The sequence below is a fragment of the Haemorhous mexicanus genome, chromosome 8, assembly GCF_027477595.1.
Source record: "Haemorhous mexicanus isolate bHaeMex1 chromosome 8, bHaeMex1.pri, whole genome shotgun sequence".
NCBI classification, from domain to species: domain Eukaryota; kingdom Metazoa; phylum Chordata; class Aves; order Passeriformes; family Fringillidae; genus Haemorhous; species Haemorhous mexicanus.
In genome coordinates, this window is record NC_082348.1 from 19,015,289 (window position 1) to 19,040,166 (window position 24,878).

The window sequence follows — 24,878 nt, forward strand, 5'->3', positions numbered from 1 at the left end:
ATGCTTATTGCTTCTAAAAAAATTTTAGTGAGAACTATCACAGATAGCAAGAAGTTTTTAGAACTTAATGCAAACTGAGCCATCCTGCTGAACTCCTATGCTCCTTTCCCCTTGGACAGTTTACTCTAGCCTTACAAGTGCAGTTGCTTCTGTCCTAGAGTAGTTTCAGAATGTGTCTGGGGTGCATGAGGATAGAGCAGAAGCAAGAAGATGGAAAATTTCACCTTCACACTGCAGTTTTATAGGATAATTTTCTCCCACCCTCTTAAATAAGACTTACATGTATAAAGTCTCAGTGATTGGCAGTGGCCCTCAAGTGTCTGAAGCATCCACTTCCAAAGGGGCACCATTAATCAGTGCCATTCGTGGTTTGAAAGGGCAGATCTGGAAGATGAAATTAACTACACAGTTTCCTTTCTCATTTCTTACCTCAGAAATGGTATTGAAAGCACAGTAATAACAACACTAGTACTAGTAGAGTTGATTATTTCCCTGTTTTAAAGGGGTGTTTCTGATGCAGGTCTATAAAGGGAACTTAATGCATATCAACAGTTGAGAAAGTTATTGCCTGAACAATAATGTGATGGTTGCATCACTGCCTGTGTCTAATAAGGCTGTGTAAAAGTGAAAAACCAGCAGAAGGAAATGCTGATGCTGATTTAGCATGGGATAATGCTTGGCATGAAGACCTGTGAGTGGGGAGGGCTGCTGTGTGTGCCTGTGCTCTATACCAAAGGGATGTGTCCTCTTTATTTGGCTAGAAAGAAATAAATTTTGTAACTCACTAAAAATATGGATTGTAATAATGCTTTTGGACACCTGAATGTTATCTAGGACACAAAAGAAAAAATACTTAGAATGTAATTTTAATGAAGGACTTTTTACTCTTAGGGTTTATTTATGACAATAGCACACTAGTGGAGTGTGCTTCAGCTCTGAGTTTGTAGTTCTAGGTTCAGATCTTTCTTCTGCAGCTGGATTATTTATGGTATAAACAAAGTAATGATAAAATGTAAGTTCTTTTAGTCCTACTGCAGAACAAGCTGAGTGAATTTGGCACTCCAAAGCCTCTTAACAGCATTAAAAGAATGAGTTATAAAAGTTGGAATACTTCTGTGCCATCAATAAATATTTGCATCTCAGATGACAGATCACGACAAGTCAACCCCCTCATGAGTGTGAGTAATGTAGATAATTTTTGTGGAGATGCAGTGCAGCAGCCACATGACTTGTGGTGTGACAATCTGCTGCTCTTCAATATCTTGACACTTCTGTTGCTTACTTGGAACTTAAAGTTTAGAGAACTAATTACTCACCAAACTCTTCCCGTACTTGCTAGGTAAAAATCGCTAATGAAGGAGGTTGAGGACCAGAGGTAGGAATGGGGTGGGTAAGTAGAACTGCAGGGAGCACACAGGTGTCTTCTGGAGTGTGGGAGAGGGGAGTGGGACTAAAGATACATTGTGTGTGGGGAAAACATGACTGTGATGTAAGTCTGTGCACCTGGGTGGAATGTGGGGTAACCAGGCGTGCCTGTTTGTTTGTGTCACCAGAAACAATGTGTTTGCAACTATTCCCTTCAGATACACTTCTAAATTCAAAGGTATATGAGAACACTCATATCCTTGGCAAGGAAGAGGCTTGATGTATGTATGTCTTGACTTCCTCAAGTTGTTAATGAAACAGACCTGAAAATTCTTCATAAGAATTCAAATTTTACCTTTTTTTTTTTTTCTTTTTGGGCAGTAAGGAAGTGTTTGTATCATTGCAGTCTGGTCCCACGTGGAAAGGTGTAGCATGCCCAGGCACCACACCCACCTTCTTGCAATATCATTAATGAAGACAGATGACAACTAAGAGATGCCAGCTGCGTCAAAATGATTATGGACTGGTATATATTTAGCTCTTCTGATGACATCTAGAAATCTGTTATTTTGGAGGGACGGCACACTTTCTTCTCTTTCCAAAATAAGTCAGTTAATAACCTTCCAGGTTTGGTTGGAAAATGTAGGCACTGTTATTTCTGGAAGATCTTCGTGGTAGATTGGATCCTTGTCATTCAGCAGAGCTCTGGATGGTCAGTGAGACCAGGAAGTGGTCTGAAAGGTAACTGAAAGGAAATAAAGGAGATTTATGTTAAGTGTCATTGGGGAAAGTGATTTGCATCTGTAGAGGTTAAAAATAGTATCAAGAACAGAGGAGTTACAGCTGAGCTGACAAACCTCAATATAGCCAAGAACAATGGGAGACCTTGAGCATGGAGCAAGTAGGTGAAATTTGAGTCTGGTGGGCCTTTTGGGAGAAAGAGAAATACTGCTGTTGTTACTTGTCTGAAGAGGACAGCTACCTGACAATCTCTGCTGTTGGCAAACCAGGACAGATTAAAGGATTCTTGATTTTAAGATAAAGACCATTTCCAGTCAGCTAGACAAGGCATCCTTAATGCTCTTAAGTGGTCACAGTGCAAAAGTACTGCTTAAATCATCTGGGCAACCTAATAGTGTGCTACTCCTAGGACTTGATTAGCACACAAAGTTTCTGTTATGACATTAAGAATAATGCCAAAGAATTGTTCTTGTTTTATGGTGTGCTGCAAGGGGGCATGCGTGCCTGTGTGTGTGAGAAAAACGGTGATGTTCTCTAGTAACCCAGAACAGTTATGATTGCCTGGATCATCTAGAAGCACAAGATGTTTTCAGCAATTAATTTATAGACTGTGCAGATGTTCATTATGGCAAGAACCCAGTAAAGGACTAGAGCTGTTCTCTGAAAGACTCACACATGCTTTCCCAATAACTGAGGCTTAGGGAAAAAAAATCTGCAAACTTTATTTCCTTATTGAGAAACACCTGTTTCATAAAGGAGATCTTCTGTTAAGCCTGTCATTAGACTATCAGTCATAAGATACATTAATGATCTAACACAAGGAATTTAAGCAGTGGAAAAAATTCACTTTATATAGTTTGCATGTTCTTGGGAGTTATTGTAAATTGTATAAAACATTAGTTGGAGTAGCTTTTTTAATAAATGAAGGAGAAATTAATTTCCAGCTTAATTTTTGTGATTTCAGACAGTATTTCAGAAGAAAAATAAACTTAGCATCATACAGGAAGCAAACCTAGCTGACAGTGTTGATCTGCTAGACATTGTTAAAGAACAGCAGCAGTTTCTGATTGATTTGTGGGGAAAAAACCCCCATACTAATGCAAATGAAGTTTCACAAGTTATTTTACAATTTATCTATTGAATAGGATAGTGAAAAAATACCTTTTTGAATCAGTGTTTCGCATTGTGGGGCAGTATTTAAAATTAAAGATAAATGAAGAAAGTATTTAGGTGAATGCAGACATACTATCTCACCACTGTTCAAAGGATTAACACAAAATGAGCTTTGCATTTTTCTAGAAGCAAAAAAGATCTGGTTTAGACCATCGTGCATGATCACAGCTCAAGGAGAAATACTGAGCATTAAAGTACAGGCTTCAATACTGGGTAAATATGCCAAATGTTGCTGCCTGACAATGCAGTGGTTCCAGAATGTTTTCAGTTTGCAATTCTCTTGCAAATGCTTGTTTTTCCTACTTTACTTTGGCAACTCCTCATATCTAGCTCAAGAATTCCATCCTTGCCATTTCTTTGCTTACCCTCTGATCCAGCATACATTCAACAGAGGGTTCAAATTCTGAATGTCTTTCTGTGTTCAGGTCCAAGATTCTTCCCCCTTCTAAATGTGTCACTGTCAAAAAACCTGAGTAAACAAACATGAACCAATCAGCCCAAAAGAGAGCCTAAAAGTTCTCCTCAGGATTTCCATAGCTGTTTATCTAAGGTACTGAGGCAACAGTTGTTTATGGCTTGCTGAGTTAAGGGTGAAAAATTATTCAAGATAATCAAAGTTCAGCTGTAACTGCTATAGATAAGATATTACTCAGAAACAAAGGCTAAATGGGGCTGGTTTAGATGAGTTATGTATTAGCTTCAAAGGAATTTAGCCAAAGGCAGGAATGGTAAAAGTGAAAAAAATACCAAAGACAAAGCCTCCCTGTGCGCAACCTACAATTTAGGATGCAGTCTGTGTAGTCTGCTACTCAGCTGTATACTGTGCTGCAAATGGCTCTTCTGGGTGGTCTGTGATAGTCCTGGGTTTGCTGGTGAGAGAGAATGGCTTTAGCAGCACAGTGGAAACTCTGCATAACACCTGTGTGGAAAGTGAAATGATGATGATTTCCATTGATTTGAACTAAAAGGGCTCAGGACTGGTTGTGAATTTTGCCAGCCGGATCTGCACGTGTCACATTCCACAATGGTCATTCTTTTCCACCAAAGTAAATGAACGAGGCACTCGTTCAGCAGCACCCTCCCCTCTGCCCCCAGCACTTGCTTTCCCACCACTGGAGTCCCTTGGCTGCTGTCCCAGTCCTCCTCAGATGGAAGGCAGCAACAGCAGCAGCACACAAGGCTGCTGGCACCACTCGGCTCGAGGAGGTGCTTGCCAGTGAGAGCTGGGACTGGTCCACCCCAGCCTTCAGCTGTCAGTCAGCAGTCCTGGGGCCCTGTGGCATTCAGCCCTGTGCAGGTTGTGGTATGAGGCTTGCCAAACCAGTCAGGTTGGCCATCACTGCCGTAAGTCAGGAAGTTGGTTTCTTCACCTTCTTGCACAAACTTGTCTGGTAGCACATTGCATCTGGTGGAACTAGGGTTCAGGAGTAATTTGTTTTAGTATTTGCCTTGATACAAAATGGCAGGGGTTTTTTGATGATAATGAAGTAGAGTCCCTTCTGTCTCTGCAACAGAAGGAGAGAAATGAGTAAAAATGAGTAAGCTGCAATTGGACTGACTACATTTTGTCCCTACATTATGTGAAGACTTAAAAACCCACTTAATGCCTTTGTGACAGTGAATATATGAATTCCAGTGTGTGAGTCCTTTTTTCCAGACAAGAATTGTTTAAACATACAGAGGGTGATGAGTAGATATAAACCTGGTATTATAGTTTCTCTTTAAATCTAGTGTCAAAATGGAGATATTTATGAGATTTCTAAAACTGTTCTCCAGGAAGCTGTACAAAATACGCTAGCAAGATGTCATTAAAAGCAGCAGATGCTATTATGGTTTTGCTGCAAGCACAGCAAAAGTGAAAGCACAGCAATTCCTCTATTTTTGCTTCTTTCTAGCCTATATTTGTCTGTCTCTTGCCCTTTTCCTTCTACATCTATTTTCTGACATGCATCATTTATTTGATTGCTAATGGACCCTAGTAGCATTGAGTACATGTGCTCTAGGATTAGGATTTTTGAATAGGAAAGACTGTAATGATTTAATTTTTCTCCCTTCCATCTGTAGTTGCACAGATGACCCCCTGATATGTACCAGGCAGAAGCAATTGGAGACCTGCATGACAAGTCTGTTAATTGATTCCTTCAATAACTGCTGAAATTGAAAGGGGGAGGAGGGCTGGGGAGGAATGGCAGTGAGGTTGACTAGCAAAAGATTTGACCTAGTTTTTTCAATCTGCATGGCTGTGCAGACAGACTCAATTATAAATCTGCTGCTTTAGAAGAGCTTTTTTCTTTTCCCTATGTGAACAGCTGCATTGATTTTGAATGTTCAAATTTGGTGTGTTAAAACATAAAATTTTGTCATCATTGTATACAGTGTCATGAAATATGCATGTGTGGGGAGGAAGTAAGGGAAGTCACCTGCTTTTGGTGGATTGCTGTGGAGTTGGCTGCTTTCTACCCTGCTCCTCGATCTTCTCCTGTGTGACATTCCATGCTTGGCTTTTTGTCCTGCCTGCAGTTTTACTGTGTGTGAGAAATACACTCACTATTTGCTTTGCATAGGAGCTGTGTGGTACTGCTTTGCACACAAAACTAAAGGTGGCTGAAAGACTTTTGTTTTACATTTTTTGATAGCATCTCTAAACTAATAATTTGGCCTTCTAATTATGGCCTATCTGTTTATACCACTTGCCCTGGCCTTTGCTTGGTTTGCTTGTTTGTTTATTTTTCTTTCCTTATTTAGCAGTGAAGCACCAGGGATTAGTACTAAATTCTGCAGCAGCATGGGGATTCATGACAGGCTTTGACCAGAGCTTTGATCCTCCAGATGCTCTGAATAAACATGACAACAGACATTTGAAGGGGGATATTCAGTTGCTGAATAGATTTGTGGATAATGTTTTTCTTCCTTTTGATTACAGATTCCTTCTAGAGCACTTGGTTAACTGAACACATGGCTCTGGGGTTGGCCAGCCCAACAAGGGATTTTTACCTGTTCTGCATTTCTTAATAACTAGTTTCATTCTGGAGCTGTTTGCATCTGCTACAGGAAAACCATAACCAACTGAAAACCAGGGAACTGACTTCTGTTCCTGAAGCTGCTGTGAGATACAGCTGAAATGGTATCAGGAGACTGCATAAACCTGGTTACAGCCTGGCTTCTTAGCTCTCTGCCTGGAGGCTTTCTTTGATTGTGCTGCAGGCAATGGCCCTGGCATATGGCTTTATGCTGCTTGGCAGTTTCTCACTGTTTGCTTGTGATTTCTGCTCTCTTATGGCACTTGCTGTGGCTCCAGTGTTGGTTTGTGCCAGCTGGAGAGGCTCTTGAAAGGGCAAGAGTTTGCAGCTCTCATCTGGCAAGGAGGGGACCACAGTGATGGGGAAAGAGCAAAGCAAAGGTGGTGCTTGGATCAGGGGAGGTTCTGTAGGCTTCATGGGAGCTCCTCCCTTAGCCAGCCTGTATGTGTCAGTCAAAAATATTGCCCTGCATTAGGCTTGGAATAGATACATGCTGCTGTGCCCTTGGTGGAGCACCATTCATCAGACTTCCTTCTTCCTCCCCTCTTTGGTTTGCCAGTGCTTCTCTCTGAAGCTGGAAGGATGTCCCTGTGGGTAGAAGCTGATCTTGCAATGGAATAATTTTGTCACTGTTTCCTGTTCTAAAGGAAAATTTGGAATTATGCCATAGACCAGGATATTCTGAAGACTTTTGCTTTCCTTTGTGTGCCTGGCTGTAGCTGGTGGAGTCACCAGTCATGCTTTTTGGGTGCCAGGCTGTGCCAGTAATGTTTCTCTAGGGAATCATAGCTAACATGCATGTCAAGAAAGTGAATGTCAGCCCCAGGAACTGAAAGGGGGTGCTCACAGGAGCTGCTCTGAGTATCCTTCTTTGGCATCATATCTGCTGGCCTGACATTCCCAGTCCCACTCTGAGCAGTGGTCTTGGGATGTAGACATCATGTCTAATTTGTTCTCTAGGGAAGACAGAGTCTGATCTGTGATTCTCTGTAAAGTTGCTAATTACCATGTCTCGGTGCTTGCAGAGCCTTGCTGCAGTTCAGGCATTGTGCAGGTCCTTAACTGATGTGCATGCTGAGTGTTTTGGAGTGTATGCAAGAGGGAAGGGTGAGGGTCTTGGCAGCACGCTGGCAAGTGCATGTGGTGGGCTATAACATCTGTGTGTGCCTGGGCAAATAGACTGTCATGGGCAAGGCTCCCAAGGGAGTCCTGCACTAACTCCTGCCTCGGCATTTCTCCTTCCCATTCCATCTTCTCCTTCCTTTGTCCTCTTGCCAAGTGTACAGCACTCCACAGTTCAAGTGCAGCAATATTCCACATGGCTAATCTCTAACCCAGCTGGGTGAGAGACTGGCTGTCGCTTCCATTTGAGTTGTCAGATGAACAAAGTAGATAACATTTTGCATAGACTTTGTGCTTTTCTGGCTGAGCTGCCTCATAATTGTCCATGTGCACCAGAATGCTCAGTTTACTGCAGTACCCAGAGCACTGGGAAGAGCTCTGAAGACCTGTGGAAGAGCTGATCCCCAACAAGGCAGTGTGTTTGTGTCTTATGCTCTGCTGGGAGGGTTTTGGTGGTTGGCCGAGCTTTCAGAAGCATGTACACACTGCTGCTTTGCTCAAACTGCACCCAGACATTGCCATCACAGTTGTTGTAAGGGATTTTTTTTTTTTTAGGTATACTTTTAAACAAGAATTATTCAGTGACTCACCATAGAAATTATGTTTCTTGCCATTTAAAAATGCAACTGACAATCTACAATTGTGTAAAAATCTTTTAGAATTATATAACTCTTATGGGTTCCCAGTTTTGGTTTGCATCCCAAGCAGCATGCCTTGTGGTGTGTTTAAAAACAAATAGATAAGCAAGGCAGTTCTAATGATCCAAAGGCGATGAAAAAGGTTATGGCACCCTAAACAGGAATACAACGAGTAACAAATACTTGCCACTTGAAGGTTTTGAGTAACTATTTCTCTTACGCATAGTCTGTGACCAGCCAGGGCAGATAGGTGCTCTGTCTAGTTTTCAGCATGAGGCACCCTTCTTCTCATTTTTTTCAAATTCTTAATAATAAAAAGCCACCTTTTCTGTTACTACCTTGGCATCACTTATTTGAGGGACCTAATAGCAACCACTGGGGAACAGTGTTACAGTGTCAGCTCAGGCTTCCTCAAGTATCCACCTACCCAATTTTCCTTTTTTTTCCTTCAACTGCTGCTGGTAGATGTGGGTGTTTATATTGCAAAACTGTTAGGGAACCAGGTTTTAGTCAGGTGTCCTGTAGCCAGGTGTCATTTGAAATTGTAGTGTGCAAAGTTGCTGACAAAAATCTTATCATGAGCTAAAAGAAAATATGATTGCTACAGTTTCTTATGTGTTTTGATGTAGAAAATACACTTGCTTATGGATCCAACGTGTAAGTCACTCAGAAATACCCAAGACATGAGATGACTTCTCTTTCATTTGACACATGCTGCAGCATGTTCAAGTGCTGTCAAAACCTGCGGGCCAGCATTGTTGCTGCAGGTGAGCTCCTCTAGCTGGGCATGCAGCTCAGCAGTGCGTCCTGCCCCGTGGCTCCCTTCCCTGGCTGAGGTTTCTGGCTGCAGCAGCCAGGGAGTTGTTTCCAAAGTGCCGTTTGGGTGATCTGCTAACAAATGCTATTATTTGTTAATAGGATTTGTTCTTGCACTGTTTGGTCCGATCACTAATTGTTTATCACGCGTTAGGACTACAGTGAGATGCCTGTCAGCTGTGTTTTGAGCTTTTTGTCTGCAAGACTCATTGTTTGCCTTTGATGGCAGGTTTTGCTTGGGGACAGCCTTAGTGTGGAAGGCAGAAAACACAAGGCTCTGCTTTTCAAACTCTGCAGTGTAGTATTTCCTGCACTCTGGTGGGCTCTAGTTTCCCCAACTCCCCAGGACAGGGTCAGAGGGTCAGTAAACTCATTTGGGGGGCTGGGTCTTCTGCACTTCTGCATTCAGAGCTGCAGCTGCCTTCCAGATTGCTTCTCTGCCTTTCTGAAACAGTGTCCTGTTGAGCTGGCAATTAAACAAGAAAGCTTTAAGGATATTCAGTAATAGAATAGAAAGGTGAAAATGTACAAGAAGACTTGGAAGCTAGCGAGGCCTTGCTTTTTATCTTTGTTGGATGTTTTGATCAGTCCATATAGTATTTAATGATCATACAATGCAGGTAGAAACTACGTCTTAAAAGGGGTCCATCTGAGCTGGCTTTTGAGTTTTTAGGTGTGAGCACCTGTATAGGTATTTTAATAAATCTTTTGCTGAAGCACTTATTTTGGAAAAAAAATAAATCTTTTGAATTATAGGTATCTTAATATTTTTTTTTAATCCTTTTTCTTAGAAGAGAATACATTGTAAGAAATACAAAATCAAATTTCCAAGGCAGAATCTGAATATGGTCCTGTGATGGCTTAACTTGTGTTAGGATAACCTACTGCAATTTAAAAATTAATTTGTCAATCTTTAATTTCTTTCTGTGCTGTCTTCCTGCCCTTTTCCCTGTCCAGCATCACATCCCATTTGGACCATGTGTCTTTTCATATGTAGATGTTTTGTGGTTGGTTCTTTGCTTTGGATGTCCCACACTTGCTGAAATGAGGCGACTTATCAGCTCTGTATTTTAGAAGTGGCAGAGGAGAGTATGGAATCTGTAGTGTCAGGAGTGACAAAGGTTGCTTTGGGGTTGACTGTTCATTTTTACCCAGTGCAAGAAATGAAAAAGCAAAAACAAAACTGGCCAGCAATGGGTTCAAAATGAAGTGGGATGGTTATCCTCACAGAGTCTGAATTTCCATTGGCGAGCTCTGCCACAGACTGTGGAAAGTTTTCACAAGCTCAATGAGCTACTAGTGCAGCCTGGGGAGGAAGGGTCAGCTCTTTGGGGACTGCTATGTGCAAAGATGCCTTTTTTGGTCTAAAAAGTCCCTAAGCCACAACTTTCTAGAATTTTGGAGAATATTTTTGTCTTCACTGAACTTTAGCAGTGGGCTACAATTTTGGAGCCTAAATTTTATCATTGACCCTGACTTGTGTGTCCTGATTTTAGTGCAAAAAGTGATACCTTCAGAATTGTATTGTCCATGCCATCTACTGCCTTGGTGATGCTGGTGGAGGGCAGCTGAGAGGGCAGCTAACCATGTGTTAGAGGTGGGGGGACTGGAGTCTATCACCCTTTCCATTCCTTCTCCCTCTCCCTGATCTGTGCTTGGAAAGTTACAGAGTGACTAAACTTTATTTTTAGAGATTACAAAGAAAGAAAGCATTAGACAGCTGGCTGCAAAAATATTTATTTGTGACCTTTGTCTACATTTGTGCAGTGCTTGTTGCTATTCTGGAGCATGTAGTTTCCCTTGATTTCAGTCTTAGAGTTTAAGGAGAAACTGAAATGCTTAAAACTTTATGCAGATGTACACTTTAAAAAAATTGCTTCCATATTTGGAAAAAAGGACCACTTCTGTTTTTAAAGTGCTGGCCTTATTTGTTTCCCATTTTTGTAGTAACATATGGACTGGAAAAGCAACTGGACTGGAAACTAATGGTAGAGGCTGGGCTGGAGTAGTCCCATATTGGTGGCAGAACACCTCCTGCATGAGTCAGTCCCCTTATGGACAAACCTGGAGAAAGGATGAAATAGATTTTCCAACACTGTGGGGCACAAAGGATTAGCACCATGTGTGAACAGGGTATGGAATTGGGTCAGTCATCAATGGGGTCTGGCCTGCAGCTTGTGATGGGAGCTAGCAGGTATGCAAAGGTAGCTCAAGCCAAATATTACTGGCCATGGTTTGTGTTATTGGATCAAAATCTTCAGAAAATGGGAGCGTTTTTAACTTTGCATCGTGAGGAAATGTGTCCTTGAGATGTGTATTTTCAGTCAATGAGGCAGGAACATATAAATGTGAGAAATCCATTGCAAAGATTAAACAGTTTTACAGTGATTGAAAGAAAGGTATGGGTCAGTCATATCAGTTGTGTTTCTTAAGAGTAACTCTGTTAGGACAAAGCTTTTCCTAATACTGCTGTCGAATGATAAGGATAATTTGTTTTATTTACTTAAAATTATGTGGTTTTTCTCTGTACTAAGCAGTAAGTCTGAAAGCTGAAATACAGATACCAAATCTGGTTTTTTACACAGCTACCTTTTACCTTAGCTTTTGTTTTTTTGGAAACGTGTGGATTGCACCTTGTAGTTTTTAGTTAGTATAATTTAATGTGAGGTGTGGGATAATGGAGAGGAGAGGAGAGGATGAAAAGCACTGAATATCTCAGATGAAAGGCAGGTGTATGTGTGTGCTTTTCTGAAGTCATTGCAGCAGGGTTTGGAATAGGTCCCTCTGGAAGGCTTGGCTCTGTGCTGGCCTTTACACTGCCCTCTGAGACCTGCTTGGGATGCTCTGTGGGAGAAGGCTCTTGCTGGCATACAGAGTTGTGTGCTTGGCTTTTTTGCTTGAGCAGACAGGTTCTTTTCTTTGAAAAGGTTTCATTGTGGGAGTTCTGACCCATTTCTTAGCACATCCACAACATTTCAGTGAAGTTAACTTTCCTGTGTAAGTACATTTTGGATGGAATTCAGACATTGTGTCCTATTGGATCTTCTGTAACATAAGTTGTGAAACATAGAGCCAAAACAGCTGCTGGGATAGGTATGCTGAAGTGACAACCCTGTTTATCTACTGATTTTGTTCTAGAACTATTAAGATTTTCCTGGGTTTTTGTTGGGGGGGGGGGGTTGTTTATTTTATTTTAATTATTGCTAATACAACTAACTTCTGAGTTAAGTAGGTCAGCTATACCAAAATAACAAATTCAGTAATGGTTTTTGAGTCTTGTGGCAGTAAATCGGTTGAGCATCTGCTCAGAAACAAGCCTCTTCTGCTTTTACTCATCCTTTGAGCAAATCTAGATTGTTTCTGTTTAAAACCAGCAAGCAATGTTCAACAAGTTAGACAATTGTAATCATAAATCCCTGGAATAATCTGTGTTTAGTGAGCATAAAGTAGATGAGCTGGGAAAATTTGCTCTGCATCACTCTTTCAAAAAAGAAGCCAGACTCCTCTAAACAGATTTGTGTGCATCTTTAGCACAGTGAGGAATTTTTGCTGGTATAACTGCCTTCCCTGATACCTTTAAGTGTACTGATAGGAAACAGATTTTATGGACATATTTGATTGGCAAGGAATAGTTTGCTTGTTTGTTTTCTGGGGGTTTTTGGAGCTCACAGCTGGCTGGTGTTAGCAGCATGAGCAGCCTTTTATGCAAGCATCACTTGAACTATGCCAGTGCTGAGAGTTTTTACCTGTTTGACAGAGATCCTGTATGTATGTAATCAGAGCCTACCTCTTCACTAGAGTTGGGTATCCCAGAATGGTTGTGGTGGGAAGGGACCTCTGGAGAGCCTCTAGTGATACTTGGGGTGACTCAGAGATGTGCTGCACACCTTAATACTCACCACAGTTTTTTCTAATTACTGTACATAGATGCATCCTCAGCACAGAAAGAGGAGACTCAACTCTCATCATGCACTGACAAGGAATTAACTCAAATGTTTTTGTGGACATGAAAGGCTAAAAAACCCCTCCATATTCTCAGGGTACATGGGCACATCATAGCTAAGGTCCTGCCTGTTTGCTTCATGGTATTTTCTGTCTGTTAGCAGAGGTCATGTAGGAGCAGTCTCCAGGGTGATTTTGTGCAGATCCTTTTGCCACGCTGAGGTATCTTCTCAGAAAATGGATTGCTATTTAAGGGATGGATGGTATGTAACCACAGGCCATTAGTCATGTCTCTTGGTCCATAATGTGACCTACTTTTGATAAAAATGAATGACAAAAGTGACTGATTTAAGCTGTGATTAACCAAGATATTTTAGGAAAGTGTGAAATATGCACCGGCTTAGCTTTTCTCACTTGCACTAATGAAAATTTCTCAGTCGGCTTCTGTATTGAAGCTGGCCACAAAATAAAGTTACTTAAGTGAGGGAAGAAACTTTGTGTGCTTAAAATACTACAAGGAAAGAAAAAGGTTTACAAATGTGTGGGATGATGTGTACTACTATAATAATAATAATAATAATAATAATAATAATAATAATAATAATAATAATAATAATAGTCTAAACTTACTTTGCCATTTATTGCTGGGTTTGGGCCCTGGTAAGACTCTTGCAGATCCTTCCCTCTGATGATGACTTCTTTTAGACATGCCAGTTTTAAGTGCAGAAGTATAAAACACCCTTTTTCCTCTGTATCAACCACCCTTGTTTTGATTTTGGTCCTGTTGAATGGGTAATCTTATCCTTTTGCAAAAATAATTGGTTAACATGTATCACTTACCTAACACTGACAGTTATTTTTAGACTAGTGTTTCTTAAATGGCTTGTTTAGAAGAAGCATTATTTTCTTTCCATATATTAAAAAGAGTGTGAGTTACATGAATCTAATATTCATTAGCCCTGTTAGCTTACTTTTTGTTTGTTTGGTTGGCTTTTCTGGGTTTTTTGGCCCTCTTTGGAAAGCCTCGTTAATTCTTGCAGACCTTTAAGGCTGTTTAAAAAAATCCCAAACCTGTAAACCCTATTTACCTGCTGTGGGCTCTGTGGTGGCTTTAACATCTGCAGAGCTGCTGAGAAGCTGTCAGACATGAATTTGCTAAAGGGCAGCCACTCTGGTCAGCTCGGAAATGGCAGATGACCTGCTGGTGTGAGAACACTTGCATTCACATCCTGTCAGAGGGCCCTACAGGCACATTCCCAGTGCCCCAGGTGACTGAAGAGTTCTCTGTCTGTGTCTGGCCAGATTCAGGGCAAAGATGACATGTTACAGGTAGGGCTGTTTGATTTATAGTAAGAAAAATTTAAAAAAATTTTACTTTTCTTCTCATCCTTCATGTGATACTTAAAAAATCTTATGTATTTAACACATACTTTGCAATTGCCAATGCACATCATCCTCCAAGGATTGGGAGGGGTAACATTTCGAATTAATTCTGGCAGGTTTGGGGTTTTGTTTTCCCCAGGATTGGTGGTCGGGTGGGGTCGTTGTCTCCCCCATGAAGTAATTGCACCTGCTTGGGGAAACAAAATGGAACTTGATTAAATTCACACGCTTGTGGTGAAGGTGGTGTTTCTTTTAGTACCCTGGAGAAGGTGGGGGATCATTTTGCAAAGGGTTTTCGACCCCTTTCTAGGGAAACACTGCTCTCTAAAATTGGGCTGGGCTAGGAGTCCTTGCTGTTGTGAAGGAGTGAATTGAGAAGGACAGGAGGGAAGATGCTGGGCAGGGCCTGCCTGGGGGCTTTGGGCACACGCTGGGCTCTGGGGGGTGCGGAGGCTCAGAGCTCTCCTCTGGGACTCTGCTGTAACCCAGCTCCTCTGAGCTGCCCTGCTGGGGTGGGTTTTAAATGTGGCTTCTGTCTGTGAGTGAGCAATCTGCCTTTAAAAAGGTTATTGAATTCTGATTTTAATTCCCTTGTTTGTGCTAGTCTCTCCTTTCTAGATCCAGAATAGATGGGGCTATGTTCAGCAAAATATGTTTGCCCTTAAATGTCTGTGTAGTTGAGTACCAGCTTTCAATTCAGCTGTACTGAAATCCATTGAAAAAGAGATATTAGTGTAATGTTTGTTCAGATTTCCATGCTTTAAGAGAAAAGCTGGCAGTATACTCAATTCCACTCTCCTTACTCTTTCACAATAGTTGCTCCCTCTTAATTGCAGTTCCTTCTGCAACAAATAGTCCCATGGGAGTCACCAAGACTGTTTAGGGAATTGAATCCCAGAGTGTTAGCAGAAATGGAAAAAATGAACAGTGCTTTTAAGAAGTGCAGCATTTGGCAAAACACTCAGTTTGTACATGTATCAAACATTAATTCTGTTTTTCTCTTTATGAATCAATTTAAATTATCACAGAAGAGTATCATGTTAATGAAGATTTTATGACACCTGTGAAATTTGGGACCCTATTAAGAGAACTGTACTTTAAACGACTTTAAACTCTACTACTGTAGCCTTGAAAAACATTTTTTATACTCTAAAGTATATCTTGATTTAGTTGAGTTTTAATATGAAAAAAAAAAATCTCACATTTTACAAGTCCTACCAAAAGCAGTCACAAGGACAAAGCTTGGCTCATGCAAACCTGAATTTGTGCTCAAACCTGCTCAGTATTGCAGGTGTATAAAATGTTTCTGTTAAAGCTGCTTTTTCTTGAGTGCCCTGGTGGGACCTTCATGGGTTTTTTGTAGCTTTCCCTCTCTCTTCATCACTGACATAGCTGGCCAAGATAATCCTGGGGCTTGCAGCTGTGTACTGTGGACAAGCTCTGCTTTAAGTCACGTGCCCATTCCTCCCCTGCATGTGACAAACATAAGGCAGAAAAGCTCATGTTTGTGTTTAGAAAATGTGTTTTGTTTTAGGTAATGGGTGTAACATCTATATTACAATTTTAAGGTTAAAAAAATAACCAAAAGCTACTGGGTCTGTGCTTTGTCCTGGATTTACCTAGGCTGGAGCATCACATGTAATTTTAAGAATATATTTTAAGCAAACCCAGCTGGTTGGCTTAGATTTAAATGAAAATTAGCTCCACATGAAACATGTTGGAATTACGTCTTGTTGAATTTTCTTCTAACTGGGACTTTTTATCTGCTTTTTTCCTTTTAAATTAGCAGGTTTAGGGAACTGCCTTTCTGTTGGAGTTATATCATGGCTATCACATTCCTTCACTCAGGAGAAGGAGAAAAGCAAAACAGAAGTTGCAAGATTTACTTTATTAAAAGAATAGCAAACAAACAAAACAACAGCAAAACCCCCAAGCAAACAACCCCTACACCCAACCAAAGAAAAGCCCCCCCCTTACCCTCCAAATAGACAAAAACTCCTAAATCATGTCTTATTTCAGAGGAGACTGACTTAACAAGTGCACAGAAAATCCATCTGAAACAATTTTTATTTTGATTTTTGTGTTTATTTAATGGCTGTTTCTTGATCTTGCTGTTGATGGTGGAGGCTGAGCTTGGTTTCCTCTGTGAATGCATAAAGCTGCTGTAGTTGTCTTCTGTTTCTTTTATTTGTTTTTACTCTGCCTACAGCATTCTCCTGCCTAATTTTAAAAGTTCCTTTTATGGCTTTGTAAAATTAGCGATTGACATCACCTTTATTGTCTCTTTAAGGATTGACTCTTGTCTAGCTCTATGGCTTACTCTTCAGGAAAATGTTTTTATTGTCTTTAAATTGTCTTTGATGATGAAGACTTGAATTTCTGGCTGTTTTACAGCTTTTTGATACAAAATAGGGACATAGGTGCTAATATTCTAAGCCCTCTTGTTACATAATGAAGCGTTTTAGAATTCTTTAGTAAAGCAAACTTCTGAACTCAAATTGGCTTCTTCAGCTATCTTTTTGGTTATCAGCTGGCAGCAATTACCAGCACTGGTTTGGTTATGTCTGTATTGAATTTAAGAATACAATTCTCACTTCTTTTGTCAGCTTATACTTTAACTAACATACAAGTTTCCAGTGTGGCTTGATTGAGCTGTATTTACCTGTAATATGTGCAAAGCTTACATGCTTCTTTTTCATGAGCAGAAGACTGGATTTACCTTCTTGGGAACTGGATTCATAGAATCTCTGAACTCTAAAGCCAGGAATTTACACCTGATGCAGTGCCTTTAATTTGGTTGATGCTCTAGAGGTAGCATGATGGTTGCAATCTGCAATCAATTTAGATTGCCACCGAAGTTTTACAGAGTATAAGAGTTTTTTTATTCTGTAGCACTCTAGGAGCAAATGGTGAGATCACTGATACATTGCATGTGTTTTTGAATATTTGTCCTCTCACTCTTAAATCACCAACATAATTTCAGGCTATAGAATTGCCTTTCATATGGAGTTGTGTCAATGTATCCATAATTTTTCTCCAGGAGAACAGGGTGGTCTGGCATCTCCCATCTTTCTTTACCAAAAGCTATTGCTGTAACCACTATCCCATTGATTAGGACTTAATTCCCTTTCATCAGCAGTGCTGTCCTAAACAAGGCAGAAGCAGCAGTTGTAGCTCATAACAATGCTTAAAATGGGGCTTGTGTGTGGGTAAGAATTCCAGGGGTTTTTTGTAGCTTGTGGTCATTCAGCTGGATAAATGTGAAACTACTTAAGTACCAGGTGTTGTTTTGCTCCTTGTTGGCAAAGTTCTGGGAAACAGAAGCTGTTTAAGTGAAATAACGAGTTGTACAGTTCAAAGATGGCAGAAGTTCATAGTGTTCAGATTTGAATGTGATTCCTATACAGTGTCTTTAGCTTTCATGGGAATTCCAGATTTAGACTCATAGTAACAAATAATTTAATTTTTCATGAGTGGTGGTCTTTGACTATATGTAATGTAAACTATGCAGTTCAACTCTAAAATGTCTCAGAACTTATGGATTCTTGTTAGAATTTTGGACAGCTTCATATTTCAGCAGAAGAGTATTGTTTGTGTCTCTGTACCATGTAAATTTTATGCTTTTAGAAAACTGTATTAACTGTAAATTGTATTAACTGGGCAGCTTAAGTGCTTGCTGCCTTTCAGGATTCTGAAGTTCCGTTGTGCCAAAGGAGTCCTGAGGCAGTAGCTACTTTGGAAACTGATTTTTAAAAAGGCTGTGTTTGGAGGATACTATTATATGCTTCTCCAGCTGCCCTGCTCTTCTCTTTAGTTGCTGCTTCTCAAGGAGGCATTCCTCTCATGCTTTTGTTCTAATCTCTTTCTTCACAACATGAAAGGAAATCCTCTGTTTCATGTGTTCCAGGAGTTCCTTTCATCCTTCAAAGTGATGTTCCTTATTTTGTGATGTAATTGCCTATATGAGCTTGCTTTTGAGCTGTAAAACTAAGTATTGTTTTTGTTGGCAGGGTTGTAATGTTTGCCCATTAACCACATGCGGTTTATTGGTAACAGTAAAGAAGTAAATAACTGAATTTCTTCTCTCATTTTTCTGTTTTTCACAGGTTCATTGCTAAACCATGTGCCTTAGGCCTTAAAGTCCAAGCCAATGGACCACAGAAAGCTCAGCCTAATGCTATCTTGGAGAAGGTTTTCACAGCTATTACAAAGGTAGTGTGTCTGACTAAAGTATTCACCTTGTGAAGTGGGATGTGGCACTGTAAACTATGTCTGAACAAAGCAAAGCTAACAGATAAATGCAGTGCTGCATTTTGCACCTCAAATCAGAAATTCAGATATTGGGGATGTCATTAATATGCCACCTTGAGCAGTTGTGTGTCCCTTTGTGGTGTCTCCTGTAAGTTTTCAATTAAAAATTGTCTCAGAAACACTTTGTAGATGCCATATGGCCACCTTCTTTTTTTTCTTATTTGTTTTTGCTTCTTATCTGTTTTGTATCAGTTTTTGCAAAATTGTTGGGATTTTTAGAAAGAAAAGGGCTTATTATAAGCCAGTAATATTGATACTGAGTTTTCCATGAAACTTCAAAGCTACTCTCTCTAGGGAAAGGCCTGTCTTGCTGGTGTCCCAGCTAAAGGAGTACGACACAGAAAAGTGGGAGAAACTGACTGAAAAATGCTTTATTTACAGCTTGCATATCTTTCTTGTACAAGATTTCCCCCCACAACCTACATATCTGTCTGTACATCTCTCACCATATGACATCTCAGCTTAACCTGTTTGTTGTTCTGTCTATGCTTTTCAAGCATCCCAAGTATTTCTGCAGGAGCTTTCCATTCCCACCTTGGCTCCAGACTGCAGCTGGGCACCAGTGTAAGCTACAGGGAGTATTAAAGGGCAAAACTGGGTTTAGTGTCACAGACAGTGAAACAGGCTGTGGATCTGTCTTGCTTGTGTGTCCTACACTATCCAGAAACTACCATGGCACTTGCTGTGATTTGTGTCCTGTTTTCAGGGAGGGAACTGCATGTGCCTTGTTTCTGAAAGCTACAGGATATATTCTCACACAGACTCAGCTGAAGGAAGAATGGTTAGGTTTTGTTAGCTGTGGGGGTTTTTATTTTTTTGTTTGAAATATTTTGTCATAAAATCTGGTAGTCTGACACAGAGCCTGAAATACCTGTGAGTGTGAAGAGCTCCAAACAAAAGTATCTGCTTTCCTGCAAGAATCTGGTAGCTGCTCTCAGAGAAACTGTCCAGTTTAGCTACCTTCCCTTTTTGAATCCTATACAGCAGTTCTCTGTAGTCAAACTTCCAAGAGCTGCATCAAACATTTCATTTTTCTAAGTTACAGAAATTGCTTTTCTTAACCTTCTATTGAAAAACTAGTAGATACTTTGGTTGACTAAAAAACTTTATTGAGATAGATGGCAAATACTTGAACCTTCTCTTGTCTCATCCTTTAAATTCCCTCTCTTTCCTGTGTTTTCTTGGAGGCTGATAGACAAAACTTCAGCCTAACAGAAATTTTGCTGGTTTGTGTCTTGCAACAATTAAAAATTTAATGCTCTTTGTTGTAACAGGTCTTGTACTTCATTCAGTATACGTAACTGGTTTGCAGAAATAAAGCTGAAGTTCCAGAAAGCAGATAGTTTTTTAAATAAACAGAAAAATGCACAATGTGATCAGGAGAAATACATAAGTAATACATATGCTTCACTGTACATGTAAAATTGCTGTATAATTGGAGATTCGTCCTGTACTGCTCTTCAGATTAAAGACAGATTTATTTTCTTTTGCCTTACCTCTACACTGGTCTGCACCCACACTAATGGTGTGAGACTTCCACATTCTGCTTTGGAGAATATTTGTGTGTATTTAGTTCTACAGAAAACAATTCCAGAAAATGTCTCCCTGTTGTCAAGGTGATTTTCCTTTTGAAGTTGTCACTTTGTTTAGCGACCTCATTTTGTAACATTATCATGCCAGAAGCATGGGTTGATCTTCTTTGTGTGTCAAACCATCTTCCCTCGTGCAACAGTTGATAGGACAAAGATCCTGATGTAGGAGAGTGGAACAGGTATTAGGACAAAGATCCTGATGTAGGAGAGTGGGACAGGTATTAGGACAAAGATCCTGATGTAGGAGAGTGGGACAGGTATTAGGACAGAGATCCTGATGCAGGAGAGTGGAACAGGTATTAGGACAAAGATCCTGATGTAGGAGAGTGGGACACACACCCCTGTGGCAGGCAGTGGGGTGTTTGTAAGAGCCACTGGCATTTTATGGCTGCTGAACTTCACTTCCAAGTTTCAAGCAAGTTTCAATCCCATTGTCCCTTTAAAGTTTTTTATCAGTAATGGACCTGCATGTCATGTTACAGCATCTGTCCTTCTAGATTAATTTTCATTGTAAATGTATTCTGATGGGAATCTGCCAGTAGAGATTTCTGTGAATGTGTTTCTGTGTATCCTTGGTAAGAAGGCGAGAGTCATTTTCAGTGGTTCTGAATTTGAAGTGTTAATGCAGTTGAGCTAGAAAATAATTTTTGTGCTTCTCTGTTTTGTAGCATCCAGATGAGAAGAGGCTGGAAGGGCTCTCCAAGCAGCTGGACTGGGATGTACGCAGCATTCAACGTTGGTTTCGACAGAGGCGCAACCAGGAAAAGCCCAGCACCCTTAGGAAGTTCTGTGAGAGCATGTAAGGATGCATGTTCTCTTCTTGAGTCTTGTTGAGCCTGTGTTCTCATCAGTTTTCCCCTTTGTTTTTCATTGGTAATTTTGCAGACAATTAGAAAATTATGCAAATAGGTAGAATATAACTTATGAGAAAAATAGTCTTTATTTTCCTGAAGGAGTCAGATTGTACTTTTCGGGTATTTTCAGTGGTCAAAAGCTTGCAGAAATCATGTTGTTGTGATTCTATGCTATCAGGGCACTAGCTAACACCAAATCACCTGGTGTTAGTGTGCTGTCCTTGCTACCTTTAGCCATGCAAGCTGATGGACATCTGAGATGGAGGAGTAAAGATTAAAGGCATTTGGGTTGTTAAATATAAAAAAAGATAAATTGTCTAAAGATTATTGCCCTTTATTAAACGGAAGAACTTAAGTGTCAGAATACTCAAGTCTGTTCTTTGGTATTTACAGCTAAAATCCTCCTTCCTTAATGTTTAATAAATCAAGGCATGATGAGGTTATGTATAGACTTGGTCATTTTGTTGCCAGCAGCTGCTGGCCTTAGAGTTACTAATTTTTGAGGTCAGTGAAGAAATACCTTTTTTCTGCAAGGGTTGTAGTTGTTAACTTGTCAGCTGTGGAGTCTTGGGAAAAATTGTTGCTTTATTACCCTTAGGGCTAGCATCTGTGGGCGGCATATTTTGCTTCCTCTGTAACTCAGTTCAAAGACCTCACTCTCTTGCCCTGGCGGCAGGGCATTTGGGTGAGCCTACAGGTAGAACAGTGTAGGCCTACCATTAAATATTGGCATGGGTAGAGTAGTAATGGGTGCTGAATTTGTGGAATGCATTATCAAAATAGGGCACAAATGACAGCTATGAATGCAGACTGTAGTGAAGTGCTGCCAGAATGTAGTGCCAGCTTTGTTTAGGGGAAGCCATTGGCATTTCTGCAATATGTATATTTGATAGTAATGATAAAACTTGTCCAGAAAGAAGCAAGATGACATAATTTATAGGTCAGTACTTCAGGTTCTGTTCATGGCTTGCCAGAGGTGCAGGGGGAGCTGCCTCTCCATTTCTACATGTACCTAGTGCTGTGGGAGTGTGGTGTTATTCAACCAATTGTGTGTGCCTTGCCCTGGCAGCACTTCCACTGATGGACTGTGTGCCACCAGCTGACCTGGCACATCTTAGACAAAGTTGTTGGCATGTAGTCAGACTACTACTGGGAATCCAGGGAACCCATCCCTTCAGTGTGGGTGTTAAAAGTGTTGTTTAGCTAAATCTGTCCATCAGAGCACTAAGTGAGTTACTTCAGAAAATTTTGACTAAAGAAATCCTTTGGTATGGTGTCTGTAGCCTTTTCATAGCCATTGAGTTAGTTTTTCATGGCTATTGGTGGCTTTTCAGAGGTCTAGTGACTGTGTGTGACAGATGCTTTGAAGCTCTGAGCTACCTGAAGTACATCTTCCCACAGCAGTCATGGGAAGGGGAGCACTCAAGTCTTCAGTAATTCGGGTGCCAGTGGAGAGTTTCGACAGAACAAAGTGCACCCTTATCTCATAAGCAAGAACAGAGCAAGCAGAATGACAGAATGATCTCTGTCTACACCTTCATACTGCTGAGCTGCTGTTGTCCCTCCAGAGAAGGCTTCAGTTTTGCTGGGAGCAGCACTGACTGACTGTGGCGTGGGAAGACAAGTGAAAGAACCCACAGCAAATGTGCATCTGCCTAAAAAGAGCTCCAGCTCTTTTCACATGAAGACGATTTAATTTACTGCTAGACAAAGTGTTCCTTGGACCCAGAGTGGCTTTCCCATGATGAAAGGGAAGAGGAGCTGTGCCAGAAGGGCTGTAGGCCATTTTTGACTGCCTTATCTTCCTTGCAAATGAATAGCGTGGGCACTATCTAAGGTAGAGTAGCTTCAATGTGACAAAAGCTGAGAGTGAAATTTAATGATAAACACACTTGCCTGAGATGAATGATGCCCTAGATCCAGCCCCAAACACACTGTGCCAGTAACTTCATTACTAGGTTCTTATTGTCACAGATTCCTCACTTTCTCTAACCCTTCCCTTCTTTTCAAGCAATTACAATTCTGGTCATGAGCAGAGTGCAGAGAAACCACAAAACCTATATGCTCACTGCTTCTTCAGGGGGAAGGGGTCTTTGGTGGGTTTGTTTTGGTTTGGTTTTGCTTGTTTGTTTTTGTGGGGTTTTTGTTGTTTTGTTCTGTGGGTTTTTTTTTTTTTTTGTTTTGTTGTGTTTTGTGGTTTGTTTGTGCATTTGTTTGGTTTAAGTGTTTTTTGTTTGTTTTTGTTTTTTGTAAACTTGGTTGGTTTTTTTTCCAAATGGAATAATTCCTTTGCTGCCAGTCTTTGTCAGATATTCAGACCACAGGCAGATAATTATATGAAGAAAAAAACAGTAACAAAATCTCTTCTTTATAGATACTGTTTGTATCACAGCATTATAGTGAAAATAAATTACTTTTTCAGGAACCTTAACCAGTATTCACACCATAGAGTTTTGTCTGTCAATCTGAAAGAGAAGGTGTAATTTGATTATTGGAGCCACAGAGACCCTAATGGTGAGACCCTAGTGGTGTTACATATCTGCTTAAGCTTTCAGATGTTATGGTTATAAGTATTTATATGAAATATGAAATAGAACATTTCACTAAGTGATGATTAATGTATATTATCACCAAGTGGTGATTGATGATCCAGTCAGAAAGTAATAAATGCAGCAGTGAGCATTATTTTACTAGCAAGTCAGTCCTCATATGCCAAGGATTTGGTGATTCTGGCATGAAACCTGGAGTTCAAGTGACAGTTTGTAGTCACTAGGAAAGGTATCCACCTAGTATAACCTCAGATTGCAAAGCTCAGGCACTTAGCCTACTGTGTTAGCTGCAGGGGATGGTCTGTCCATAGCTTTTCTTTCTGTTTTGTGAAGTTAGACCATTTGCACTCTTTTCTTCAACTTTAAAGATCCAAGATGCATAAAGGAGGAAAAAAAAGTGGTTAACTGAGTGTGCAAAATGTACTTTTCTATCTCCATGTATTTCTGCTGGGTTTTTATTATTCTTTTCTCTCTGTCCCTATGGCACAGCCTAACATCAAGAATATTACTTTGTTTATTGCCACACAGAATACAGGATCCAATAATGTCTTTGTTAATGCTTGATGTGTCAGAAAGCCAATGCAATAGTGACTCCCAAAGCACTTCCAGTGTCTTCCCGGTTTCAGTGTGTTGTTTCTGCTCATACTACCAGTGTGTAGGCATGCCTGGTTTTCTCAAAGACTTAGTAGTATAGAAAGAGAGAGCATTCTGTCCTCCCCCCTTGTTTGGTGCAAAGGGAGAGAACCTGTGATGCCATAAGTTGCTAGCGTGGGATTTTGGAATGTCATCAGGCCAATGACTTGTCTGTCCTGCAGCTATGTACATTTAAGCAAGCTGTTTATTAGAGACATTTATGTGGTTTCTAAGGAGTGTCTGGAAGAAACATATGGCCAAGAGAGATGTTTTGAGTTTATGCAACATTCTACGTGTGAAAACATGGAAATGTGCAAACTGAAGAGCCAAAGATCTATTTTTTCCTCCCCTTTATTCTCTAGAAGAAGCTTGGATACTAAATTGTCTGTAAGTAGGGTGTCTTAGTTTTGATGTAGGGGAGAGAAGAGCCTCTGTCTCGTATCCTAGCAAGACATTCTTTTTCCTAAGGAATTGAAGTTTTGTTTATGCACATTGCTTTGGAGGAAGATTTTATCTGTCTATGCCTGTTTATATGTGTGTGTGTGTCTGTGTGCACATGTATGTGTATAGATGTAGAGGAATAATGATTGGGGTTTTTTTGCTTGTTACACACGTTTGTGTGAAAATTCCGTGGGCTGTTGGCAACTTCTTGGGCATACTGCTTTTCTCAACTAGCAGAGTAATTCTCTCCTTCCAAGTTGTACTGGAAAAATAACTGTGCTAGGGAAAGAAATGAAGA

The 24,878-nt window shown here is 40.4% G+C and overlaps 1 protein-coding gene across 1 annotated transcript in view; it reads left to right on the forward strand.

Moving 5' to 3' along the window:
- CERS6 (ceramide synthase 6) overlaps nucleotides 1-24,878 on the forward strand; it is a 97,122-nt gene that overhangs the window by 13,803 nt on the left and 58,441 nt on the right. Inside the window, exons 2-3 of the mRNA XM_059853040.1 lie at nucleotides 18,307-18,412; nucleotides 20,772-20,902. Of these exons, the coding sequence (XP_059709023.1) occupies nucleotides 18,307-18,412; nucleotides 20,772-20,902 (237 nt within the window). The remainder of the gene's footprint in view (nucleotides 1-18,306; nucleotides 18,413-20,771; nucleotides 20,903-24,878) is intronic.